General features: G+C 53.6%; 3 protein-coding genes across 5 annotated transcripts; 2 read left to right on the top strand and 1 right to left on the bottom strand.

Annotated features, from left to right (window-relative positions):
• The first annotated feature begins 38 nt into the window (after positions 1-38).
• Positions 39-12,962, top strand: heatr1 (HEAT repeat containing 1). 3 transcript variants are annotated; one of them, XM_037462862.2, is made up of 45 exons: positions 39-586; positions 1,531-1,683; positions 1,765-1,981; positions 2,119-2,260; positions 2,341-2,442; positions 2,666-2,806; positions 2,896-3,107; positions 3,208-3,341; positions 3,414-3,501; positions 3,644-3,745; positions 3,822-3,933; positions 4,014-4,121; positions 4,243-4,341; positions 4,428-4,516; positions 4,649-4,854; positions 4,970-5,091; positions 5,312-5,506; positions 5,648-5,825; positions 6,151-6,299; positions 6,417-6,609; positions 6,685-6,857; positions 6,926-7,090; positions 7,188-7,430; positions 7,507-7,638; positions 7,728-7,831; positions 7,945-8,082; positions 8,188-8,306; positions 8,386-8,507; positions 8,590-8,718; positions 8,797-9,021; positions 9,101-9,230; positions 9,321-9,499; positions 9,598-9,641; positions 9,727-9,850; positions 9,937-10,077; positions 10,152-10,444; positions 10,537-10,687; positions 10,780-10,950; positions 11,196-11,330; positions 11,494-11,598; positions 11,677-11,839; positions 12,047-12,192; positions 12,390-12,548; positions 12,632-12,740; positions 12,824-12,962. In XM_037462862.2, the coding sequence occupies exons 2-45, from the start codon at positions 1,542-1,544 to the stop codon at positions 12,910-12,912; spliced, it is 6,420 nt and encodes a 2,139-aa protein (XP_037318759.2). In that variant the 5' UTR covers positions 39-586; positions 1,531-1,541; the 3' UTR covers positions 12,913-12,962. The 3 variants fall into 3 exon arrangements, with proteins under 3 accessions (XP_037318759.2, XP_037318760.2, XP_037318758.2); XM_037462863.2 differs by lacking the exon at positions 39-586 and adding an exon at positions 714-868 and having other exon boundaries at positions 4,246-4,341; XM_037462861.2 differs by lacking the exon at positions 39-586 and adding an exon at positions 714-868.
• Positions 12,963-12,981: 19 nt separating this feature from the next.
• pts (6-pyruvoyltetrahydropterin synthase) lies at positions 12,982-14,665 on the bottom strand. The gene is made up of 6 exons (XM_037462877.2): positions 14,513-14,665; positions 13,902-13,981; positions 13,805-13,827; positions 13,457-13,513; positions 13,300-13,370; positions 12,982-13,222 (listed from the first exon to the last, which is right to left on the bottom strand). Exons 1-6 carry the CDS (start codon positions 14,593-14,595, stop codon positions 13,099-13,101), a joined length of 438 nt encoding a protein of 145 aa, XP_037318774.1. The 5' UTR covers positions 14,596-14,665; the 3' UTR covers positions 12,982-13,098.
• Positions 14,666-15,544: 879 nt separating this feature from the next.
• Positions 15,545-21,767, top strand: LOC119212459 (SUN domain-containing protein 2-like). The gene is made up of 20 exons (XM_062560217.1): positions 15,545-15,850; positions 16,439-16,567; positions 16,764-16,939; positions 17,017-17,043; positions 17,124-17,291; positions 17,517-17,642; positions 18,026-18,184; positions 18,579-18,657; positions 18,742-18,770; positions 18,888-19,003; positions 19,083-19,391; positions 19,468-19,533; positions 19,699-19,769; positions 19,870-19,999; positions 20,073-20,312; positions 20,499-20,583; positions 20,657-20,772; positions 20,846-21,013; positions 21,096-21,191; positions 21,261-21,767. The coding sequence occupies exons 2-20, from the start codon at positions 16,464-16,466 to the stop codon at positions 21,375-21,377; spliced, it is 2,382 nt and encodes a 793-aa protein (XP_062416201.1). The 5' UTR covers positions 15,545-15,850; positions 16,439-16,463; the 3' UTR covers positions 21,378-21,767.
• Positions 21,768-21,940: the final 173 nt, after the last annotated feature.

The following is a 21,940-nucleotide window of genomic DNA, read 5'->3' as shown; positions in this document are numbered from 1 at the left end:
GAAGATCTCCTTCATCTTCTGTTGAAACAAGTGTCCTTTGTGAGGAGCTTCTAAAATATGTTGAGATCTGCAAGGTTTCAGCTCTATTGAAACATTAGTACGTGATTCTGTAGTATCATGTTTATTATGTATCTGTGTGTATCTGCAACATGATACTATAGTATGATACTATAGTATCATGTTACCAGGACAGAACACTTTATTCAATAGTACTCCTTTCGGCTTTGTTCTGTAAAGTATCTAAATGTGTTCTCCACATACATGAGTTATTTTTAACAAATAATAAAAAGATAGAAAGATAAAGCAAGAGCAACACTACAGTAAAAGAAATGTTAAGTAGGCCTATACAAGTTTAATAACTGTACCATATAAACATCTGCATCAATCTGCTTGTTGCTCTTCACACTCAACGTGCCGACGGGTTGAGATCCCTCCACCTGGACTAGGTACCTCCACCCGCTACACCTGGACTACCTCCACCCGCTACACCTGGACTAGGTACCTCCACCCGCTACACCTGGACTACCTCCACCCGCTACACCTGGACTAGGTACCTCCACACGATACACCTGGAAAACACAGAAAGGTATTTTACAACAGTAGATTTCACTGGTACAAGTCCTGCTGAAACCAATTAAAATATATAAAATATATAATAAATGTATGCAGTTCAGTACTCACACAATGATCTGCAAACAGCAGTTGTATAGTCCCGCTTTACTCTGCTGTGATTGGCCAGTTTTCGACCCCTTAGCCCCACCCCACTGTGCTGTGATTGGCTAGTACCCCGGCGTGTCGTCACCCGGATGTAGAATCCCCGGAACGAGGTCTCTTCACGTGTGTGTTTGTTTGAGTTACAGAAAAACAGGTTGGAGTCGTTTCTTCTTTAATTATCAGTAACTTATTGACTTGTTTCTACGTTGATATTGTTCCGCTACGTTTAACCTCATATTCGGTGGTCGCGGGACATTCAGTACCTTTCACTTGTGACGTTTGAGGAGTTAACAGGAGAGTTAGCTTAACAGGCTAGCAGGCTAACATGTGTTTTACAGCAGCAAAACATCAGCGCTGATCTAGAAACGGAATCCAAACCATTTAGTACCGACCCACTGGTGGAGTAAATCAAGTGATTTGGTGTCTGGATGCAGCCGCTAACGGGATATTTTAGCGGTGTGGATTTAAAACTAAAATCTGTAGATTTAAGCGTTCTTTGCTCATCCAAAGTTCAGGAGCATCAACACACTAATTACTTATTAATCATGTTCTTACCGCTTTTTACGACCGTTATTATCTGCGTTACGGTTGCATGCCGAGGTCATCAGAAGACAAATAAAATAAATAATAGTCTAATATTAATCTGAACCTTCGGAGGTTCTCTAGTTTTGAGAAGAACCTTTAACCACCATTTATACCCACGTGATCTTCTGCTGATATAAAGCTGTATTTACTTCACCATCACATTAAAAGCCTTCAATGAGGGGTGAGTTTCTGGCTGCCACTCAAGTGTGTGTGTGTGTGTGTGTCCACCAGATCCCGTCACCATGACCTCGTTGGCCCACCAGCTGAAGAGGCTGGCACTGCCTCAGAGCGACCCCGACCTGCTGACCCGCAGAGAGGTCGCCTCACTCCTCTTCCACCCCAAAGATGCCGCCTCTATGGACCGAAGCACCTTCTACGCCCTCGGTGAGTCCCGGTCGAGGTCTGCATTGCCCGCCAGCAGCTCCCCTCCATTATATAACCCCCCCTCCCTCCCCCCTCCTCCAGGCTGCACAGGGCTGGAGGAGCTGCTGGGGATCGAACCCGCCCTCCTGGAGTTCCAGGACACCCTGTTCAGCCGGGCCTCGATGACCCTGGAGCGCAGCGTCCAATCCAAGGAGGTCAACGAGAAGCTGGACGCCGGCATATCGCTCTTCCTCGCCCGCCTGGGCCCGTACTTCCTCCTCAAGCCGGCTCACAAGTGCCTCGAGTGGCTGGTCCACCGGTACAAGTCCTCCTGATGTTTTGTTTTTACAGAGAAAAAGCTCATGTAACTGCAGGTGTTCCTCAGGGTTCCTCCAGGTGTTCCTCAGGGTTCCTCCAGGTGTTCTGCATTCTAACCCCAGGTGTCTCGTGTTGCAGCTTCCACATCCATCTCTACAACGTGGACAGCCTGCTGGCGTGCGCGCTGCCCTACCACGACACCAACGTCTTCGTCAGGGTCCTGCAGCTGCTGAAGATCAAAGACGCCACCAACCGCTGGAGCTGGCTGCATAGCCTGCAGGTGCGATTTTGACCCCTGACCTTTGACCCCTCCCTTTGTATTAGATGTGCGTGTTGATGTCTGGGCTGCTGCGTCCTCAGAAAGGTGGCGTGCCGCTCTCCAGAGGAGCTCTGATCACCCACTGCTACACGGACCTGAGCTTCATGGACTTCATCTGCTCGATGGTCACCAACGCCGTGCAGGTGACCACACGCCATGATGATGATGTCACAGGGAGGGAGAAGTATCTAGATCTAGTATCTAGATGTAATACTAGCTCAGTGTAGAAATACAGGCTGAAAGTTTTGCATTCAAGATTTAACTTTAGTAAAAGTAGATCAAAAACAGAAGAAATGTTCATCCGAGTTTAAATCAGAGATTGTGACGAGACATGAGATGACCGTCTTCATCTTTCATGTCCTCCAGGCGTATTCGGGGCGCCTTGGAGAATGCTCCCAGCTCAGGGTGGTCTTCTCCTTCTACTCCTCCACCATCGTCTCCTCTCTGGAGGCTGTGGACAAAGTGTCCGACGTCATCATCTCCAAGCTGCTGCCGTTTGTCCAGAAGGTGAAAACATCTCGCAGATATCATCTCACGTGACGGAGGTGTTCCGGTACGTGTTCTCCTAACCCGCCTCCTCCTCCTCCTCCTCACAGGGTCTGAAGTCTCCTCTGACGGACTACAGAGCCTCCTCCTTCATGATTGTATGCCAGCTGGCGGTGAAGGTGGTGATGGAGGCGACTCTGGTGGACTCGCTCGCCGCCCACGTCAGCAGGTCTCTGCTCGGGGGGGCGCCGCTTACCAGGGAGGGTCTGGGCTGCCTGACGGTGCTGCTGCAGAACCAGAAGGAGGGCTGCGTGGGGCCCAGGTAGGACCCCCATCAGCATCACACTGGGGCTGGTGGGCTTCTTTTATGGGCGTGGCCTCCTCTGATCCTCCCTCTTTCTGCCCCCCCCCCCCCCCCCCAGGGCGTTCCTCAGCCTGACCCGTGTGCCGGAGCTGGTCTCCACGCTGCAGGCGATGGCGACGGACCACGACGTGGCTCCACTGCTGCGCTACCTGGTCCCTCACCTGATCCGCACCGTCTTCAGCGCCTCCCCAGGTGAGAGCCGGAGCCCCGCCCTCTCTCTGTTTGTGAGAGGATGCCCTGTTCACCTGTCCTCCTTTCTCCCAGGTGTGGCGCAGACAGACGAGCTTGGCGTGCTGGAGGACGTCCTGAAGTCCGTCCCTCTGACCGGAGGCCTGGACCGAACGGCAGCACGGTAAACGCACCTTCATCTTCTTCACCTGCATCGCCTCACCTGCATCACCCTAAAAAAACAACAGTGAAACTATGACGTGGTGAAACCAGTGAAGGACTTTTATGGTACCTTCTGGGTCTTCTGTGACATGTTTGCGCTGCAGGTTGATGCTGGAGACGTTTCTCCGTAACGAACAACTCTCGGCTGAGGAAACATCTGCCCTCCACCTGCGCCTCTCCCCTCTGGTCCGGCTCTTTGAATCCAGGTGAGTCCAGACGCTCTTTATTTATTGCTGGGAACACTTGTTCGTTAGCGTTAGCTCTGCGCTCCTCCTCCCCCAGATACTGCGCCGCTATGGACGGCATCCTCGCGGGTCACGTGACCGGCGCCGGCGAGCAGAAACGTCTCTACCAGCAGTTCCTGTCTCTGTCCACCTGCAGCGGGAAACACCAGGTACCCACACGGGGCGCCGTACCGCCGCCACAATGAGGTGTGAGTGACGTCACTAACGCGCTGTCGTGGTTTCCTTGAAGGTCATCGGGGACTCGAACACGTCACTGCTCCTCAGCCTGAAGCACCCGCAGCCTTCTGCCAGGGTCTCTGCTCTGGAGCACCTGATGGGCGTGGTCTCCTCCGCTCAGGTAACGTTGAGGCGTACCGGTGACGTCACGGTCACTAGAGTGCTTGATCCCGTGGGAAGCTACGTCAGGTTATGGAGTTCCTCAAGGCTCTAAACCAGTCCCCCTGGTTTTGTCTCCTCAGCAGCCGAGTTTGGACGAAGTCTTCCTCAAAGACGCTGTCACGGAGCGGCTGAGGGACGACGTGCCGGAGGTCGTGTCAGCCACTCTCAAGGTCATGGAGGTCAGTGTGATGGAGGAGGGGGGGGGGGGGGGGGGTCGGGTTGTGTTTGGTCAAAGGAGAAGACGGCTGACGGTTGTTGTGTTCAGGTTCTGTTGGACGTGTTGGACCCCGAGGACTCTGTGTCCTCTCTTTTGTCTCTGCTGCACAGAGGGGACTCGTCCCACGCTGATCTCTGGTCAGTGAGCTACACACACACGAAATGAACAAAATACATCTCATCAACACGTCTATTTAAATTATGTTAAGTAATAGTGGCGATGCCTTTGGGTCCTGTCTGTAACTCTGAGCTCTGCATCGTCTCCCGCAGGCTGCCGGTGATGATGGAGGCGGTGCATTTACTGTCTGACCCACGGCTAGGAAAAGGGGACGCCGAGCTGCTGCAGAAGGCTGGCTGGAGGCTCCTGCCCTTCCTGGTGATCACCTCCTCGGAGGAGGAGGACCTCCGCTTGGTCTCCTGCGTCGCCCGGTCCTCCGTCGTGTGCCGACACGCCCTCACCCAGAACTGGGCTCAAGGTACCACACTCAAAGATGGATCTACCTGGTATACATATATAATGTGTTATATATTATATGTTATACATCTTGTAATATAAGAGGCTTTAAAACAAAAGGAACTTTGTTTCCTCAGAGTTTGACGAGCTGATGAAGACGAGCGGGGATGAAGACTTTGTGGTTTCAGCCAACGAGCGCCTGGTCTCCACGTTGACCGAGAACCTGTCGAACATGGAGAACTTCTCCAGACGGGACGCTGTGAGTTTATTAAGTTCACCCTAAACCCCTTTTCATTGTTTTGGATTTTCAAAATAAGAGTCTATAGAAACAGCCATCATCACTGTGTGTATATATATATGTGTGTATATATATATATATATACATATATATATATTGTATCCCCTCCTGAAGCTCAGCCAGTTTGTCTCATTTATGGTCACATGACTGTCGATGAATCAATGTGATGTCTCATGTCCAGCTGGAGCAGCTGGAGCAGCTGGTGGAGCAGCAGCGGGGCTCCGCCCTCCGGGCCCGCGTCTCCTTCCTGGTGCTGACCCGGACTCTGCTGCGTAGCCTGGACCAGCTGAGCGGGACGCAGCACCTGCTCACCGCCCAGCGGGTCTACGCGCTGCTGGAGGCGCCGCTGCTGGAGGTCATCGGGGGCGCCGGCCAGGTCAGAGCCTCCAAAACCTCTTTAGTCGAGGAACATTTTATCACGTAACACACAGGAAGTATTAAAATAACATAACATCTGCATCAGATCAATCAAATCAAAATAAAGTGACATTCAAACTGGTCATTGCTTTTATTACAGGAAGCTGTGAGCTGTGTCGCCCCCCCCTCCTCCTCCTTCTCCGAAGCCCTGACTCTCTACCTGAGCACCTGTGGGCGGCGGCCAGGTGAGCGGCTGGACCAAGAGTTCAGCTTCATCCTCATCGCTCTGCTCGGAGACTTCATCTCCTCCCTCCGGTGCCACGACGCCGCCTTCAAAGGTAAGACTGCTCAGCTGAGGTCACATGTCCACCAGGTGGGCTCATCTGAGGTCACGTGTCCTCCAGGTGGGCTCATCTGAGGTCACATGTCCTCCAGGTGGGCTCAGCTGAGGTCACATGTCCTCCAGGTGGGCTCAGCTGAGGTCACGTGTCCACCAGGTGGGCTCAGCTGAGGTCACGTGTCCTCCAGGTGGGCTCAGCTGAGGTCACGTGTCCACCAGGTGGGCTCAGCTGAGGTCACGTGTCCTCCAGGTGGGCTCAGCTGAGGTCACGTGTCCACCAGGTGGGCTCAGCTCTTCATGTCGTGTGTTCACGTCTCTCCCAGGTGACGTGTGGTGGAACCCGGAGAAGCTGGACACAAACACCTGTTGTTACCTAGGCCTCACCTGCCGCCTCTTTGGGGTCATCATCAGCGGCGCCGGCGAGGGGCCGTCCGCTGCCAGCTTCAGAGACCTGATGAAGCTGCTCATCCAGGTAGGAGGTCACTTCCTGTCTGCCAGTCACACCTGTGGTTCATCTCGGAACAAATAATGAAATGTTTTTGGAAGCTTAGCTTAGCTTAGCATAAAAGTCTGACTCCGCCTCCCAAAGGTTCACCTGAGTGAGCCGCCGATGCTCTTCCGCTTCCTGTGCGTGCTGTGGGGCTACAGCAGTAACCACGGCGACCAGCTGGACGTGAAGGTGGGCGCCGTCCTGCAGACCCGGGCCCTGTATGTGGGCGGAGCTCTGCTGAGCGCCATGCCGCCCGCCACGCGGGAGCAGCTGGTCGCCGCTGACTCGCCAGGTAAAGAATCTCGCCGACCTGGGTTTAGCGACATGCTAACATGCTAAGCTAAGTAACAACCCGTGTGTCTCTCAGTGGTCCCGTCCCTCCTCTGCTGTCTCACGTCTCCGGTTCGGGAGGTGCGGAGGGCGTCCCTCGCCGCCCTGCAAGTTCTCTCAGAGGCTGCTGCTTCTCCCTTCCAGCCAATCACAGAGAAGCTCCTGAAGACCTCAGAGGAGATCATCGCCGACCCGACGTACCTGAGCCAGGTGAGTCAGGTGAGGCAGGCGCCCGACGTGTACATGGACATGTGTAATAAATAAGCTAATAATCGCAGGCTCTCGGGCGGCTCCACGACGAGGCGGCGTCCCTCAGAGCGACGTCTGCGCAGAAGAAGATGCGCTCCGCCATCACTCAGCTGCTGCACAGCGCCCGGACCCCCAGCTGCCCCTCCTACAGCGCCTGCAGCCTGCTGCGAGCCCTGAGCCAGGTCAACGGACAGGTGAGCGGGGAAACGCACCTGAGCACAGCCACCCCGTCACTGGACCCCCCCCCCCCCCCACCCCGGGGGCCTCACGCCGACCTTCTGTCTCCCTCAGTCCGTCCTGTCCGACCTGCTGCCCCTCCTGCAGCGCCTCCTGGAGCAGAGCACCCCCGAGGGCCCCGCCCCCCTGCGCTCCGAGGCCCACCTGGTGCACCTGCTGCTGGGGAAGTACAACGAGGCGGCGGCCTCCCTGCTGGCCAGAGACCAGAGCTGCTTGGACCTGTTCATCAGGGCCCTGAAGACCTCCAGCCAGCCGCACCCCGACGTCCCCTCCTGCCAGGTGGTGGCCCTGGAACAGGTAACTCCACACCTGCTTCTAGATACAGGCCATAAACCAGGGATTAGATCAGAGATTAACCGCCCCCCCCCCACAGATCACCAAGCCCTTCTTCTCGGCGCTGGGGGGCCAGTCGGTGCAGCAGCAGCTCCTGACAGTGGTGTTGGACGTGCTGGTGGAGACCAGCAGTCCTCTGGTGACCGACACCGTCAGCTGCGTCTTCAAGGCGGTGAGACGCGACCTCCACCCACGAACCCCACCCTGTGAGGCTCCGCCTCCTGGTGGCTGGTCAGCTGATCCTTGTCTTTTCTGTGTCAGGTGACCATCGACGGGCAGCTGGTGGCCAATGAGCTTGCTCCACCCGAGAGACCCAAAGAGAACCTGACGGTGCAGCAGACCCGGCGTAGCATGATGAGTCAGAGGTGGAGTTTATTATCTGCTACGTCGGCTATTGTACTACTTGTAGTACTCTACCCTAGTACTTCTTTAACGTGTCACTAGCAGCAGTGTATAACGTTGGCGTGTCCCCGACCAGGAGGCAGCGGGGGGGCTCCGAGGGGGGGCCGGCCGTGTCGTGGAGGAGAGTCACGCTCATCCTGGAGCTGCTGCAGCACAAGAAGAAGCTGAGGAGCCCCCAGGCGCTGCTCCCAGCTCTGTTCTCCCTGCTCGCCAGGTAACACCTGAGAGGCTCCTCGTTAAGCTGTGATGTCATCGTGTCATTGATGGCAGCTGTTGGACTCGTTGATGATGCTTTGTGTCCCTCTGCTCCTCCTCTCAGGAGTCAGCAGGATCGTCCTGGTGATCAGGTCAACATGGAGTACACCAAGCAGCTGCTGCTCAGCTGTCTGCTCAACATCTGTCACAAGCTGGGTCCAGATGGGGGCGGCGCTGGTCCTGGTGGGTCAGCAGAGGCTCATTAACACCAGAAGAAGAACCCAACTGAGCCCGCTAACGGTCCCCTCTCCCCCCTCTGCAGCCCCCCTGGAGGAGGACAAGTTCAACGTGGAGCTGGTGGTTCAATGCATCAGAACCTCTGACGTGCCTCAGACTCACCACCACGCTCTGCTGCTGCTCGCCGCCGCCGCCGCCATCTTCCCTGTGAGTGACATGAGCCGTACTACGGTGGTCAGTGTGTGAGGGGACTTGGTGATGATCATGTGACCTGTATCTGACCCCCCAGGAGAAGGTCCTGCTCAACATCATGCCCATCTTCACCTTCATGGGTGCAAACATCATGCGCCTGGACGACGCCTACAGCTTCAGAGTCATCGACAGGACGGTTCAGATGGTGATACCGGCTCTGATCCAGGTGGGACACACCTGGGGACCAACGTGTGGAGGCCTCAGATGTTCAGCACCTCTTACTCCTCCTCCTCTTGATCCTCAGGCCCACCAGCTTGCAGACGGCAGCTCTCCCTCTCACGTGGTTGCCGTGGTAACTCGGATCCTCCACGTCTTTGCCGACGCTCTTCCTCACGTCCCCGACCACCGGCGGCTTCCCATCCTCAGTCAGCTGATGACCACGCTGGGCCCTGAGCGCTTCCTCTGGGTCCTAATGCTCATCCTGTTCAAGCTGCACGCCAAGCACACGGCGAAGTCCACCAGCGAGAAGGCACGTGGCTTCGGAGCAAAGCATTGTGGGAGCTGTAGTCTTGGTACACAGATCTTTAATGAAGTGTTTGTGCCTTTAGGACGTGGCTCTGGAGAAAGATGTGGACTTCTGGATTTCTCTCAGTTGTCTCTTCGGCGTCACGGATCAGCTGACCACCATCATCAACATCCTGGACTTCCTGCTGCAGCTTCCTGACGACAAAGACGGCGGTGAGGCGTCTAAATGTCTCCATCCCAGCGGGACGTTTTCAAATGGGGAGGAACATTCAGGTGTGAACGTACTCTCGTATACGTCTGCAGCTCCGCTGAAGCGCCGCCAACGACCCACAAAGCAGCAGCAGAAGGAGGTGGAGGAGGAGGAGGTGCAGGAGCTGATCTTCAGTCTGGAAACCCACAGCAGCAAAGAGCTGAGGCACTTCAAGTTCCTCTCGCTCTCCTTCATGGCTCAGCTGCTCGGCTCGGCCGGCTTCGTGGGGAAGGTGCGTTCACTGACCAGCGCGTGGCGTTCACTGACACGCAGCGTTCTGTAGCGTGTGTAAAGCGCTCTGAGTGACCAGCGCGGCGTTCTGCGTTACAGGTGGCGGACGGAGTCGACGCCGTGGACGAGTCTCTGCAGCAGAGGTGAGTCTCTCTCTCAGGAGGAGGAGGAGGAGGTGATGATCAGGGCGTGAGGGTGCAGCAGGAGGTGATCACTGGTGTGTTGCAGGCTCCTGGAGGAGGTGCTGAGGTACATCCACAGCGTCGCTGGTTGCGTGGAGGACAACACCGACCGGCCCACCGCCAAGTTCTGGAGGGTTCTGCTCAACAAAGCCTACGAAGTCCTGGATAAGGTGTGTGTGTGTGTGTGTGTGTGTGTGTGTGTGTGTGTGTGTGTGTGTGTGTCGATCACTCACCTGGTTGTGATCCTGTTGTCAAGGTGAACTCCCTGTTGCCCACGGATACCTTCATCACGGTGATGAGGGGGCTGATGGGTAACCACCTGCCGTCCGTCAGGAGGAAGGCGATGGAGCTACTGAACAACAAGCTGCAGCACCGCACCCAGTGGGAGGAGCAGCAGGTGACGTAGCTCCACATCTCTACGGTATCCCCTTCCTCTCCTCTGTGGTTATTACATCCGTCCTTTCTCCTCAGGTCACTGTGCTCCTCCAGCTGAGTGGCAACCTGCTGGGCATTGTGGGTAAAGGCAGCTGTCAGGGGACGCAGGCGGAGCAGGCCATCAACCGCCAGACGGCGCTCTACAGCCTCAAGCTGCTCTGTCGCAGTTTTGGCGGCGACCACCAGGAGGCGTTCGTGCCCATCCTGCGGCACGCGGTGGACATCGTCGTGGCGACGGAGGAGGAGAAGAACGTGACGGGCAGCGCTCTGCTCTGCATCGCCGAGGTGGTCGCCACGTTGAAGGCCCTCGCCATCCCACAGTTACCAAGGTAACCAGTCATATTGAGACTGATGACTGCTACCCGTGGTACCTTCTCTTCCTGTACGTTGATGGAGCTTCGTTATGGGACCTTTCCCTCAGGTTGATGCCGGCGGTCCTCAGCGCGCTGACGGACAGGAAGGAGCTGTCGACCAATGAGATCTACCTGCTGAGCGCCGTCACCGCCCTGCAGCGCGTCGTGGAGACGCTGCCTCACTTTATCAGCCCGTACCTGCAGGACACCACCTCTCAGGTACGACTCGCCTGAGACCACGCCCACGCGGGAAATGACACGCCCAGGGTGACGCCTCACTTCCTCTCCACCCCCCCCCCCCCTCCCCTCAGGTGTGTCGCCTGACTCGGCTGGTGGAGTCTTCCTCCTCCTCTTCCTCCTCCGCCACTCAGCTGTCTGCTCGTCTGGCCTCCCTCAGGAGCTCCCTCGCCACCCGGCTGCCCCCCAGGGTCCTACTGCCCACCCTCACCAGGTGCTACGGCAGCATGGTGCTGGACAGGAAGGTAGAGATCAGCTGACTGCGTGAAGTCTAAACTGCTATGAACGGGTCACATTTAGAATCTGATTTGTGCTCTTTGTATCTCATGAAGCTGCAGCAGAGGCTCATGGGTACTGTAGTCATTTTAGTCCAGACACAGAGAGGAAACAAACTATTAGATTTCAATAGAAGTCAGAAGCTCAATAGTTAAATAGCTGTGAACATTGATCGTTGATCGGATGATGACTCATCATCTGCGTTTCCTTTTAGCGTCAGCTGGGGGCGCTGATGAGCATCCTGAAGGAACACATTGGTCACATGGAGAAAGACCAGCTCAACTTCCACCAATCAGAGCTCACCTCCTTCTTCCTCACCGCCCTGGACTTCAGGGCTGAACACTGTCAGGTGATTCCCACGTTTACAGTTGATGTAAACAAAGACGTGACCAGCAGGGGGCGACTCCTCTGCTCCCATAGACGTCTACTAACAGACCATAAAGCAGGGGATGCTTTAGGGCGGGGCCTAACGCTGATGATCGACCTTTAACCCCCTGACTTCCTGTCTGCAGGGTGATCTGGAGAAGACAGCGGAGGTCGAAGGTCACGTGATCGACTGCCTGGTCGCCATGGTGATGAAGCTGTCGGAGGTGACGTTCAGGCCGCTGTTCTTCAAGGTGAGGCAGGGGGGCGATGAGCGCTCGCAGGTCAGTGGGTGGAGGTCAGGCTTTGATTCCGTGCTCCTTCGCCTCCAGCTTCTGGACTGGAGCAAAGCGGCGAGCGGCGAGCGGCTGCTGACCTTCTACCGGCTGAGTGACGTCATCGCCGAGAGGCTGAAAGGACTCTTCGTCCTGTTCGCTGGGAACCTGGTGAAGCCGATCTCAGACCTGCTGAAACAGACCTGCGGGTCCAAATCAGGTGAAACCGCCGCTCTTTGTCTTATTGGACTTGTTCTTCATCAGGTTCTGACTCGCTTCATGTTTTTGTATTTCTTCTTTCTGTAAGTTATTTTTCTTCAGATTAATTAAACAAACATTTTTAAAATGGTTTTAATGAAACCTCTTACTTTGGTGTATTTGATATATTCTAGTTCTTTGAGGTATTGATTGATTGATTGATTGTCAGATGAGGTGCTGTTTGGTTCTGAGGAGAAGACCCGTCTGCTGCTCCGCTCCGTGCTCAACTGCCTCTTCAAGGTCTTCCTGTTCGACACGCAGAGGTTCCTCAGCAGGGAGCGGGCCGAAGCCCTGATGGGCCCGCTGGTGGACCAGGTTAGCCCCCCCCCCCCCCCCCCCCCCTCTGTCTCAGGCTGGATTTCAACTGTCCAAAAAATGACCTCGAACCACGTCCACTGAGCTGCGTAGTTGTGATGGACGGAGACGTCAGTCTGCGGTCATGTGTCGTTCCACTCAGTGAGGAACCTTCCTCTCCTCTCTGAGTCCGTCCCTTGTCTTCCTCCGTCCTGCAGCTGGGGAACACGGCAGGAGGAGACCAGGTGTACCAGGTGATGGTGACCCAGCACCTGGTTCCCTGTCTGGGTCAGTTCTGTGCAGCGCTGACCGACGACTCGCAGTGGAAGACCCTCAACTACCAGGTCCTCCTGAAGACCAGACACCCCGAGTCCAAGGTGAGGGCTCCTCTAGAACCTGCTGACCCTCTTTAGTCTGGATTCTGTCCCACGATGAGAACACCTGATCTCTTCCTCCTCAGGTGCGTTTCTCCTCGCTTTTGGTGCTGATGGAGTTGGCGTCCAAGCTGAAGGAGAACTACATGGTTCTTCTTCCAGAGACCATCCCCTTCCTGGCTGAACTGATGGAGGGTGAGGACACACATCTTCTCTCCTGGTGTGAACGTTCTGTGACGTTGGAGATTATGGTTCAATATGTATTTTATTTGTTTCAGATGAATGTGAGGAGGTGGAGCAGCAGGTCCAAAAGGTGGTTCAGGAGATGGAGAACATCCTTGGAGAACCGCTTCAGAGCTACTTCTAACAAACACAGCTTTTTAAACATTTGTCCACTTTTTTTCCTTTGAATAAACATTAAGTCAAACAACCAAACTATGATCCATGAATGTTTGTTTTATTGTGAGAAGACACTTGATCCCTCTTTGGTTGGACTGGACCACAGAATATGAACCTTCTCCCAGCCTCAGGTCCCCCCCCCCCCCCCGTGGATCTACTCTCCCCTGTAAACAACGATGTTTTTGTCCGTCTCGTGAATCTTGATCTCGTGCAGAAGGTTTGGAGGAAGAACTTTGACCATCTGGTTCCAGATGTGAACAGCAACGTTCTCCGTGGTGCTGGAGGGATAAAACTTTATCAACAAAACAGGAAACTCATTTATTAACAAACTGTAAAAAGGAAGCCGAGGAGTCACCTGACGACGCTGCTGAAGTACGGGACGTCCCGGTCCAGGTTCTTGTGGTCCAGTGGCGTCATGATGACGTCCTGCAGGATGGACAGTCTCGTTTATAAAACCCCACGGGCCCCACTGTGTGGTCCGATGATGAAGAGGATGAAGAAGAGGATCTCACCTCAATGCACCTCTTCAAGTCAGTGAGGTTCATGACCATCCCAGTGAGCCGGTCGATCTGAGGAGCCACAACGTGACAAAATGACACCCATTTCAGGGGGGATTTATTTTGTAAAATGAATCATAAAAGATGGAAAATCTTAATGTTGAAATCTGATAAATTAATTAGAGAATAGTAAAAAATAAAGTGAAACATGAGACTAAAATGTTTTCTGTCCTCAAAAATATAAAATCATTGAATGTGGAACAAAGACTGAATGTATTGAATTATAAAATGTAACTTAAAAGGACAGCAAACAGCTGATCAGTCAGCTGATTCCCTTCTGTGCTCCGATTGGCTGATGCTCACCTTTCCGCGCACGGTGACCTCCACTGAGGACACAGAGAGAGAGGAGTGAGTGAGTGAGGGAATGAGGGGGTGAGTCACGGGTCACGTGAGCACAGACCTTTGTAGTTGTGTCCGTGTCCGTTGGGGTTGTTGCACTTCCCGTACACGGCCCTGTTGTCCTCGTCACTGAGGTGGGGGCTGCAGAGAACAACAACAACAACAAACACCGCGGTGCCTTCAGGAGCTGCTGGGACACTCGAGCTTCACGTTCAGACGTAGTTTAAGAGGAGATATGAAACTCAATAGATTGTTAAACAGCAACGAACACGTTGAGTTTCACGAGTTCATCAAGCTAAAGCGCCTCTAACTTCACATGAAGGCAATAAAACATTAGCTCTACTAACTACTATTTTAACTTCACAAACACAAACGGGTAGAATTTTTAGCAATGAAATTGAATGTCGAATTAAAATTCTATCCAAACGCAGACCTTTTAATTGGTTAGTTTGTAAAGGAACACGAACATATACACGTTCTCTCTTTTACTGCACGTTGAAGGGCCCTTGAAGGCAGCACCAGCGGCCTCTCGGGCATCGAACCTCCGGACCCAGCGCGCTGGTCCCCGGCGTCGATCCGTCAACCGGATCCACGGAGCGACGCCGGGGACCAGCGCGCTCCTTCCGGTCTCTTTGTCCCGTTCCCCCGGGGACCGGGACCGTGTGTCCGTACCTGTGCAGCCGGTGACAGGCGCTGAAGCTCTGGACCCGCGTGATGTAGCCCACCGGCTCCGCTGCGCCAGAGGACCCGGACATGCTCGGTACCGGATTCAAGGAGGAGAACCGAGAGCCTGCAGAGAGCCGCGAGAGATAAAGGGCTGCCCCCCCCTCCTGCACACCCCGTGACTCTCACTGGCTGCAGGCTATTGGTTACGGACCCACATGTTTCTCCCCCCCCTTAACGAGATTAATCAGAACATTTACCCCCCCCCCCTGCGAGCGAGGTTACACTTTACGGAGTTTAGAAGTTCAGTGAAGAGCTCACGGTGTGTGTGTGTGTGTGTGTGTGTGTGTGTGTGTGTGTAGCCACAATATTATAGTGTCATACAGAACATGATGTTTACGGCATTTACATGTGTGTGTATATTTATATATACACATTAATATATATACATTAATTTAACATTAGCATTATTAAATACAATATCTACTGACACATATTTAATGGGATCAGCTCGTGTTTAGTGTGTTAATGTTCATCTATAATTGATTGTTCATCGTAAAGACTCGTGATTTTAAAGCCGCTCAACGTCAAACCGTAACGTTTTAAGGTCACATGCAAGCGTGACGTCACCTACCTCGGACCGTTATAGAATGATCATGATGATGATGATGATGTTTAGGGTCATGAAAAGTTACTGCTGGTTTATTCAAATAATTATATTAAACAGGAAATAATCGCGTCTATTAAGTTCATTATACACTGTTGAGTAAATATGCATTATATTTGTCTCTTTAATGGGTTATAATAGTTTGCAATGATTCAATTTTATCAAGAAAATACAAGACATTAAATGCAACAGTAGACTTCTGTGTTTGTTCATTTAGAAACAGATTAAATACATCGAATAAATGAATCAAAATAAATCAAATGGTTAATTATTTTTACCTCACTCTCATCCCTTAAACGTTGCTCGTTCCTTTTGGAGACTTTTTCCACGTGGTGTCGTTCGCTCCTCCGGCCACACGGCGGCGACACGTCAGCGCGCCGCTATAAAATCAAATCACCGAACCCCCGGCTGCTTTTACTCTCTGTTGGGCCTTTTGTGAGTTTATCACTCAACTTTTAGAACATGTTTGTCCTCCACACGAGTCTCTGTGACACGTCCATGTTTGTATCGCTGCGTCGCCGCTAACCGGCGTTATTTAACGGGGAAAACAGGACCGGAAGCTGCCCTTCCAGCCATAATAGTACTGTTAAGTGCGTAGTAAGCATCATCCAGCAACTGCTTCTATCTTTAACAAGTCCGCTGTTGAAGAGTCGCCCTCTTTTTCGGAAGTTGTGCTGAAGGTGAGTATTTTAATACTAAAGTAAAGTAAATTTTACTCTACGCCGGTGGGTCGGAGCTAAAGCTACAGTTAGCACTGCCACCATTTATCTTTCGCGGGGCCCCGCCCACCGCGGATTATCATTGGTTCTCTGGAACATCCTCTGTCGTGGGTGCGCGTTGATTGGCTGCAGTCCGACGGTACCTTTTAAACTAGTATAAGATTCAACACACGTGTTGTATTTTTCAGTGATAAATATGAAAAGAACCCCCTCACAGTTGAATACACAAGAGTTTAAATATAAGATTCAATAAAAGTCTTAAAATATTGAATTTGTAAAATACTTTAATGAAGCAGTACTTTAGTATCATAGCAACTGAATAATGAATCCATAAACAGCAGATATTCATTTAATCATTATTACCTTAACTGCATACAATGTTTGGTCTAATGTCAATAAGACATTTGTCTTTTATTAGAAGAACATGATTTGATGCTAAATATATATATTTTTTGTAATGGAAACGATACAAAACAAAGATGTAATTAAAATAAATCATTTAATTTGATGTGTTGGCGCCTCCTCCTCCTCTCGCTGTGGGGCTCGGAGAAGGAGCAGCACCTCCTCAGCGATCATGTCCAGACGGAGCCTCCGGCTGGATGAAGGCCTGTTGGACCGAAGTATTCCTCGTGGCAGCGCCTCCTTCAGTGTGGGAGGAGCCAGCTGGAGGAGCAACAGGTCTCACTTCCTCCTTGGCCTTTTCCCGTTTGCCCTTGTCTCCTCCTCCTCCTCCTCCTCCCCCCATCTGTCTCCTCATCTTCTGTCCTCATTCCTCCCTTCATCTGCCTCCTCCTCACCTTATCTCCTCCCTACCTTCTTCTCTTCCTCAACCCTCTCCTTCTGTTTGGTCCCTCTGCCTCCTCCCCTCCTTCAGGTCGTCCCGTCGCTCTCATCTCTCGGCCTCCTGCTCCGAGTCTCTCCTCGTCGGTTCTCCTCGTCGAGCGCTGGTCCCGCCGCTCCTCAGCAGCAGCGTTGCCTCTGACGCCTCCTTGCTGTCGTCTCTACTGGACGACTCCGTGCAGGAGTCCACGCTGGTCGACACCTTCTGGGGTAAGTGGCCTCCTTCCTCTGATGTACAGCTTTTATTTTGGAGGGGTGTGGTTCTGTGATTGTGTTTCTTTTTGCAGGCTTGGACCAGGAGTTTGATTCCAAAGGTCAGTCGCTGTTCTCATTAGTAATCAAGGAAAGCGTCTCCTCTCCGAGGCTAACGGTGCTTCCTGTTGCTCTGAGGCAGACGCCACGGTGCTACTGAACCAGCGCCCTGTGGACGCTGTCCTCCGATGTCCCAAACATCTGCTTCACTCTCACGGCCCGCTTCACTGTGGACAATGTGAGCTGCAGGCCGCCGGCGCTGAGGCCTCGACCATCTACGGCCGGGACCGCAGCCGCAGGAGCACGGCGGGTGAGGGGGGGGGGGGGGCGGGGAGGGTGAGCGACAGGTGAGGCACATGTGAGGGAGGAGGGACACGTGAAGACAGGTGCGGTGTCTTCTGGTCTTCAGGCGAGCCCTCATCATGTGACAGGATGCTGCTCTGTGGCTCCGCCCCCATGAATCAAATCCTGTCTGTCCCCGTGAGACCCAGTCAGGTGTCCCGTAGATCTTCATTGGGGTGCGACTCTCTTCCAGATGTGCTGCAGATGTGGCTCCGCCCCTTCAGGCTGTGTGTCAGCAGAGCTGCAGCCGGCTGTGGGCGTGTCCTCGCGCACACCTGGCAGGTGTGTGAGGAGCTGTTCTCACAGGACGGACACGGAGGTACTAAGTGAAGGTGTCTCTACGAGGGGGAGGGGTCTGGGTCCCACCTGGCACCCGTCAACACCCGGAGCAACAGAATCCACCTGGACCTTTTCTATATGTCCCCTCCCCCTCACTTCCTTATTCGGGTGTTCTTCTTAAAACTCTAGAACCTTCTCAGTGACCACTTTAGAACCTCTATGACCAGAGAGGTTCCTCCTCAGTTTCCCATGATGCTTAGCGGCTGCACAGATTTGGGTTTCCTGTTGTCTCACCTGTCCTCCGGTTTCCCTCCCAACCTCCTCACTTTGGTTGTTGCCGTGGCGAAATGCAAATGTCCCCCCCCCCCCCCCCCCCGGGGCTGCGCTGGCCCTCAGGGCTCAGACTGTTTCTTCTGTTTACAGCTGCACCCGGTCTCTGTGGAGTCATGGACCTGAAGGAGTCCACCTCCACCCAGAAGGAGCTCCATCCAGACGGATCCCTGTGTGAGTCTTCAGGGACCAAAGCTGGTCCACTCGTCTGTCCTTTTGATGTCTGTCTTCTCTTGTTGTCTCCGGGTGTCTGTAAAATATGAGGATCTCTTGAGGCTCTCCTGTAGAAACGTCTCCGTTAAACTGCTGTCACCGACAGGTGAGGACTGTCGGGACAGACGGTCCTCACCTGCTCCTCGGTGGCTTCCTGTTTGTGGAACGCTGCTGTTTTTTATCTGTTGGTTGAAAAGTTCTTCTACTTCGCAGAAGAGATCATTTGAGATGATTTAGTTTAAAATAAAGAACCTGGTTATTCTTCATTTTGCCACAGCAACAAGTTCTCCCATCACCTTCTGTCCCTCAGCCTCCTCCTCCTTTCCTTAATGTGTTTCTCATGGATGATCCTGGTTGTTCTTCTCGCTCTTTGCTGCTTCACGAGATGTTCTGATGTTCTCTCCTCCTGAGGAGTAACCGACATGCTTCTTGTCTTCAGGTGATTCAGCAGGTGACCGGAGGAGGACCAACAGGCGATGGAGTCACATGACCTCCAGCTTCCTCCTGACTGGGTACGTAATCATTTGTGTGGCATTGCTATGAATTGTGGGTAATTGCTCTGTTTGACTGTTGGATGCGTTTGGTTCCTCCTGCAGGTCTGCTGTGCTCCTCCTGCTGCTCCTCAGTACGTCTTTCTCCTTTCATTCATCTCAAGGTTTATTAAGGGTGAAACATGGTGACTTCGTCCCTAACGCGATTAATGATAAACAGCTCTGAATATTACACCCCCCCCCCCCTCCAGGCCTGTGTTGGTTTGGTCCGGCTCTGCAGTCTGTCAATGTCACCGAGTGGACCCACAGCCCCCCAGCAGGGGGCGCCGGGCAGTCGGGGGAGGTGCTTACCGACAGCAGAGAGGAGGTGTGTGTGTGTGTGTGTGTGCCCCCCCCCCCCTTTCCTGTCGGGACCTCGAGCAGGTTTGATAGTATTTTCTTTTCAGCTGATTGAGCGGGAGGCGTCTTTAAGGTCGGTGGGGGACGTCTCGCCGGGGGACGTCTCGCCGGGGGACGGCTCGGTCCGGCTGCTCCGGCTGGAGGAGGGTCTGGTGGCGCTGGGGGAGCGGGTGGAGGCCGGCGGGCGGGAGGCGGAGCGGCGGCATGAGGAGGTGCTGCAGCTGTACGAGGAGCTCCGGCTGCTGGTCTCAGATCAGAGCCGCAGAGAGGAGGCGGAGCCATGGATGAGGAACCTGATGGAGCAGAAGTTAGAGCAGCTCAGCAGAGGACTGGAGGACAGGCGGCAGACGGAGAAGGTACAGGACTTGAGAAGATGGGTGGGATGATGATGAAGATGATGACCGTTGTCATGTCTTTCTTTCTTGTCTCAAGTCGCTGCAGAAAGATTCACTTCAGAGTCAGAAGACTCGTCTGGATGAGCTGGAGCTTAAGCTACAGGTACGTCTTCTGGTCCCGGGGGGTCCTGCTGGTCCTTCTGGTCCCGGGGGGTCCTGCTGGTCCTTCTGGTCCCGGGGGGTCCTGCTGGGGACCTTGACTGCCTGCAGGCTACGTTTGATATGTGATTGAAACAGACGTTTTGTGTTTCATGTTTTTTTTGTCCAGGAGGAGCAGTGGAGACGAGAAGCAGACTCCTCCTCCTCCTCATCATCTTCCTCATCACTAGCTGCAGATGGGTACCCTTCATCCTCCTCCTCACTCTACAGATTGTTCTATTCGTGATGGTTGGGGGACACGTGGACCTCTGGACTCAAGGTGTCCTATGACTTCCTGTAGCATGTCCCATGATGCATTGCTGTCAGAGGTTGCTCAGCTGGCGGCGGCGCTGCAGGACGTCCGGCGCCATGTGGAAGGTCTCTCTGGCTGTGAGGAGAGCTGCAGACGCCTCGACGGGATCCAGCAGGCGGTGAGGGGGGGGGGGCGCAGTTCTATTTACTTCTATTATTGTGACCATTTTAAAGAATAATCCTCTTTCTCAGATCTCTGCTCAGGTCCGTGAGGAGGTCCGGCTTCTGTTCTACGGCAACCAGCTGTCGGTGGTTGACGGGGCCCCCCCCCCCGAAGAAGGGCCCGCCCTCCAGGAGCCGCTGGTCCAGCGCTACGTGAGCACAGACGACCTGCAGGCGGCGCTGCTCGCCCTGGAGCTCCGCCTCCTGCAGAACGTCAGCCGGCAGCTGGAGGGGCATCGAGGGGGCGAAGACTCCGCCCTGACCCCGGAGGTGAGGGGGGGGGGGGGGGGGGGGGGCACTGTCTGGATTCCACAATAATGATGAAATGAATCATCTTGTTTGTTTTAATCAAAACGTATATTTAAAAAGTAAATGTCATTATGACGGCTGCTGTACAGTAGAAGAACGTGTCTTATTCCTCTTGTTTCTATCTAATGGTCATGTGACGTCCTGCAGGACGTCGAGGACATCGTGGCCGACGCCCTGCGTCTCTTCTCTCAGGACAGAACCGGCCTGGCCGACTTTGCTCTGGAGTCTGGAGGTCAGAAGCCGAAGCTCGTCTCTTGTAGTTGCCCCCCCCCCCCCCCGTACGTGACGTGCGTGTCCTCCTGCAGGCGGCAGCATCCTGACCGCTCGCTGCTCTGAGACCTTCCAGACCAAGGCGGCGCTGCTCAGCCTGTTCGGACTTCCTCTGTGGTATTTCTCCCAGTCTCCTCGGGCCGTGATCCAGGTGAGAGCACGAGTCACATGTTCACCGTGATCACCACGGGCACCAGGTCTTTAAGCCGCGTCTCTACCTGCAGCCAGATGTCCATCCAGGGAACTGCTGGGCCTTCAGAGGCTCCAAAGGGTTCCTGGTGATCAGGCTCTCCATGAAGATTCTCCCCACAGCATTCTCCATGGAGCACATCGACAGAGCCTTGACCCCCAGCGGGAGCCTGGAGAGCGCCCCGAGGGACTTCACCGTCTACGTGAGGGAGGGGGGACATGGGGGAGGATGTGTGGGGGGGGTCTGCTTCAACGACCCGTCAGCGGTGTGTTTCTGGTCTCCAGGGCCTGAAGGAGGAAGAAGAAGATAAAGAGAAGAAGCTTCTTGGCTCCTTCACCTTTGACTCTGAGGGAGAACCTCTACAGACGTACCACGTCACTGTGAGTTACCTTCAGGAGGTCCATGTGACTTCCTAAGGTGTCATGTGATCAGTAAACCTCTCTCCTCAGGAGGAGAACCACGAGGCCTTCCAGCTCATCGAGGTCCAGGTCTTGTCTAACTGGGGCCACCAGGAGTACACCTGCATGTACCGCTTCAGAGTGCACGGCACACCGCGCCCCACGTGAGCCCCGCCTCCTCCAGGGGGCGGAGTCTACAGAGACCACGACGCATGACGCTTCTGTCAATAGTTGATATTTTAAAACGTCTTCCAGGTCTGCTGAGGCTCCTCCTCTTATTGCAGTCAGATGTTGTTCCTCAACAAAACGGACCAAACGTCTCCTCGGCGAAGATGAGGTGACGTTTTTTTCCCTTTAAGGAATTCGAAAAGGAAACTTTTTTAATATAAAAGAAATTGGGGTTCAAACGTTTAGTTTAATTAGTTTTTCTTTGCAGAAGATGAAAGTAAAATTCTTTCCCGCTAACGGACTCGTGATCTTCGTTGTCATGACAACAACCTTAAGCCTTAAGATTCCATGTTTATTTATTTGTGTCTTGTATTTTTATTACGGCCTGTCGTCACGTGTTTTTAATTTGACGTAATATTAGTGTTTGTATGTGAACTTAATAAAGATGATGAATGTGTGTTGAGACCTTCACATGTCACATGTCCACCTGCTGTTATTCTCAATAAAGACCATCATTTAAAAAACCTTGTGATGTGACTCATCGATGGAGTTAGTTATCAGTG

This window comes from Pungitius pungitius, chromosome 21 (assembly GCF_949316345.1).
Source record: "Pungitius pungitius chromosome 21, fPunPun2.1, whole genome shotgun sequence".
Lineage (NCBI taxonomy): Eukaryota > Metazoa > Chordata > Actinopteri > Perciformes > Gasterosteidae > Pungitius > Pungitius pungitius.
Note: the sequence above shows the minus strand (reverse complement) of the source record. Positions and strands in the feature narration are given on the sequence as shown.

What these genes read in the sequence shown, in the direction of transcription:
- heatr1 (XM_037462862.2), top strand. Translation starts at nt 1,542, where the DNA reads ATGACCTCGTTGGCCCACCAGCTGAAGAGGCTGGCACTGCCTCAGAGC. An exon ending in CGTAGCATGATGAGTCAGAG is followed by an intron (nt 7,832 to 7,944) that starts GTGGAGTTTATT and finishes GTCCCCGACCAG; the next exon opens with GAGGCAGCGGGGGGGCTCCG. An exon ending in CGGCCGGCTTCGTGGGGAAG is followed by an intron (nt 9,500 to 9,597) that starts GTGCGTTCACTG and finishes TCTGCGTTACAG; the next exon opens with GTGGCGGACGGAGTCGACGC.
- pts (XM_037462877.2), bottom strand. Translation starts at nt 14,595, where the DNA reads ATGTCCGGGTCCTCTGGCGCAGCGGAGCCGGTGGGCTACATCACGCGG. An exon ending in AGGTCACCGTGCGCGGAAAG is followed by an intron (nt 13,514 to 13,804) that starts GTGAGCATCAGC and finishes GTGGCTCCTCAG; the next exon opens with ATCGACCGGCTCACTGGGAT. An exon ending in ACTTGAAGAGGTGCATTGAG is followed by an intron (nt 13,371 to 13,456) that starts GTGAGATCCTCT and finishes TCCATCCTGCAG; the next exon opens with GACGTCATCATGACGCCACT.
- LOC119212459 (XM_062560217.1), top strand. Translation starts at nt 16,464, where the DNA reads ATGTCCAGACGGAGCCTCCGGCTGGATGAAGGCCTGTTGGACCGAAGT. An exon ending in TTACCGACAGCAGAGAGGAG is followed by an intron (nt 19,004 to 19,082) that starts GTGTGTGTGTGT and finishes TTTTCTTTTCAG; the next exon opens with CTGATTGAGCGGGAGGCGTC. An exon ending in ACAGGCGGCAGACGGAGAAG is followed by an intron (nt 19,392 to 19,467) that starts GTACAGGACTTG and finishes TCTTGTCTCAAG; the next exon opens with TCGCTGCAGAAAGATTCACT.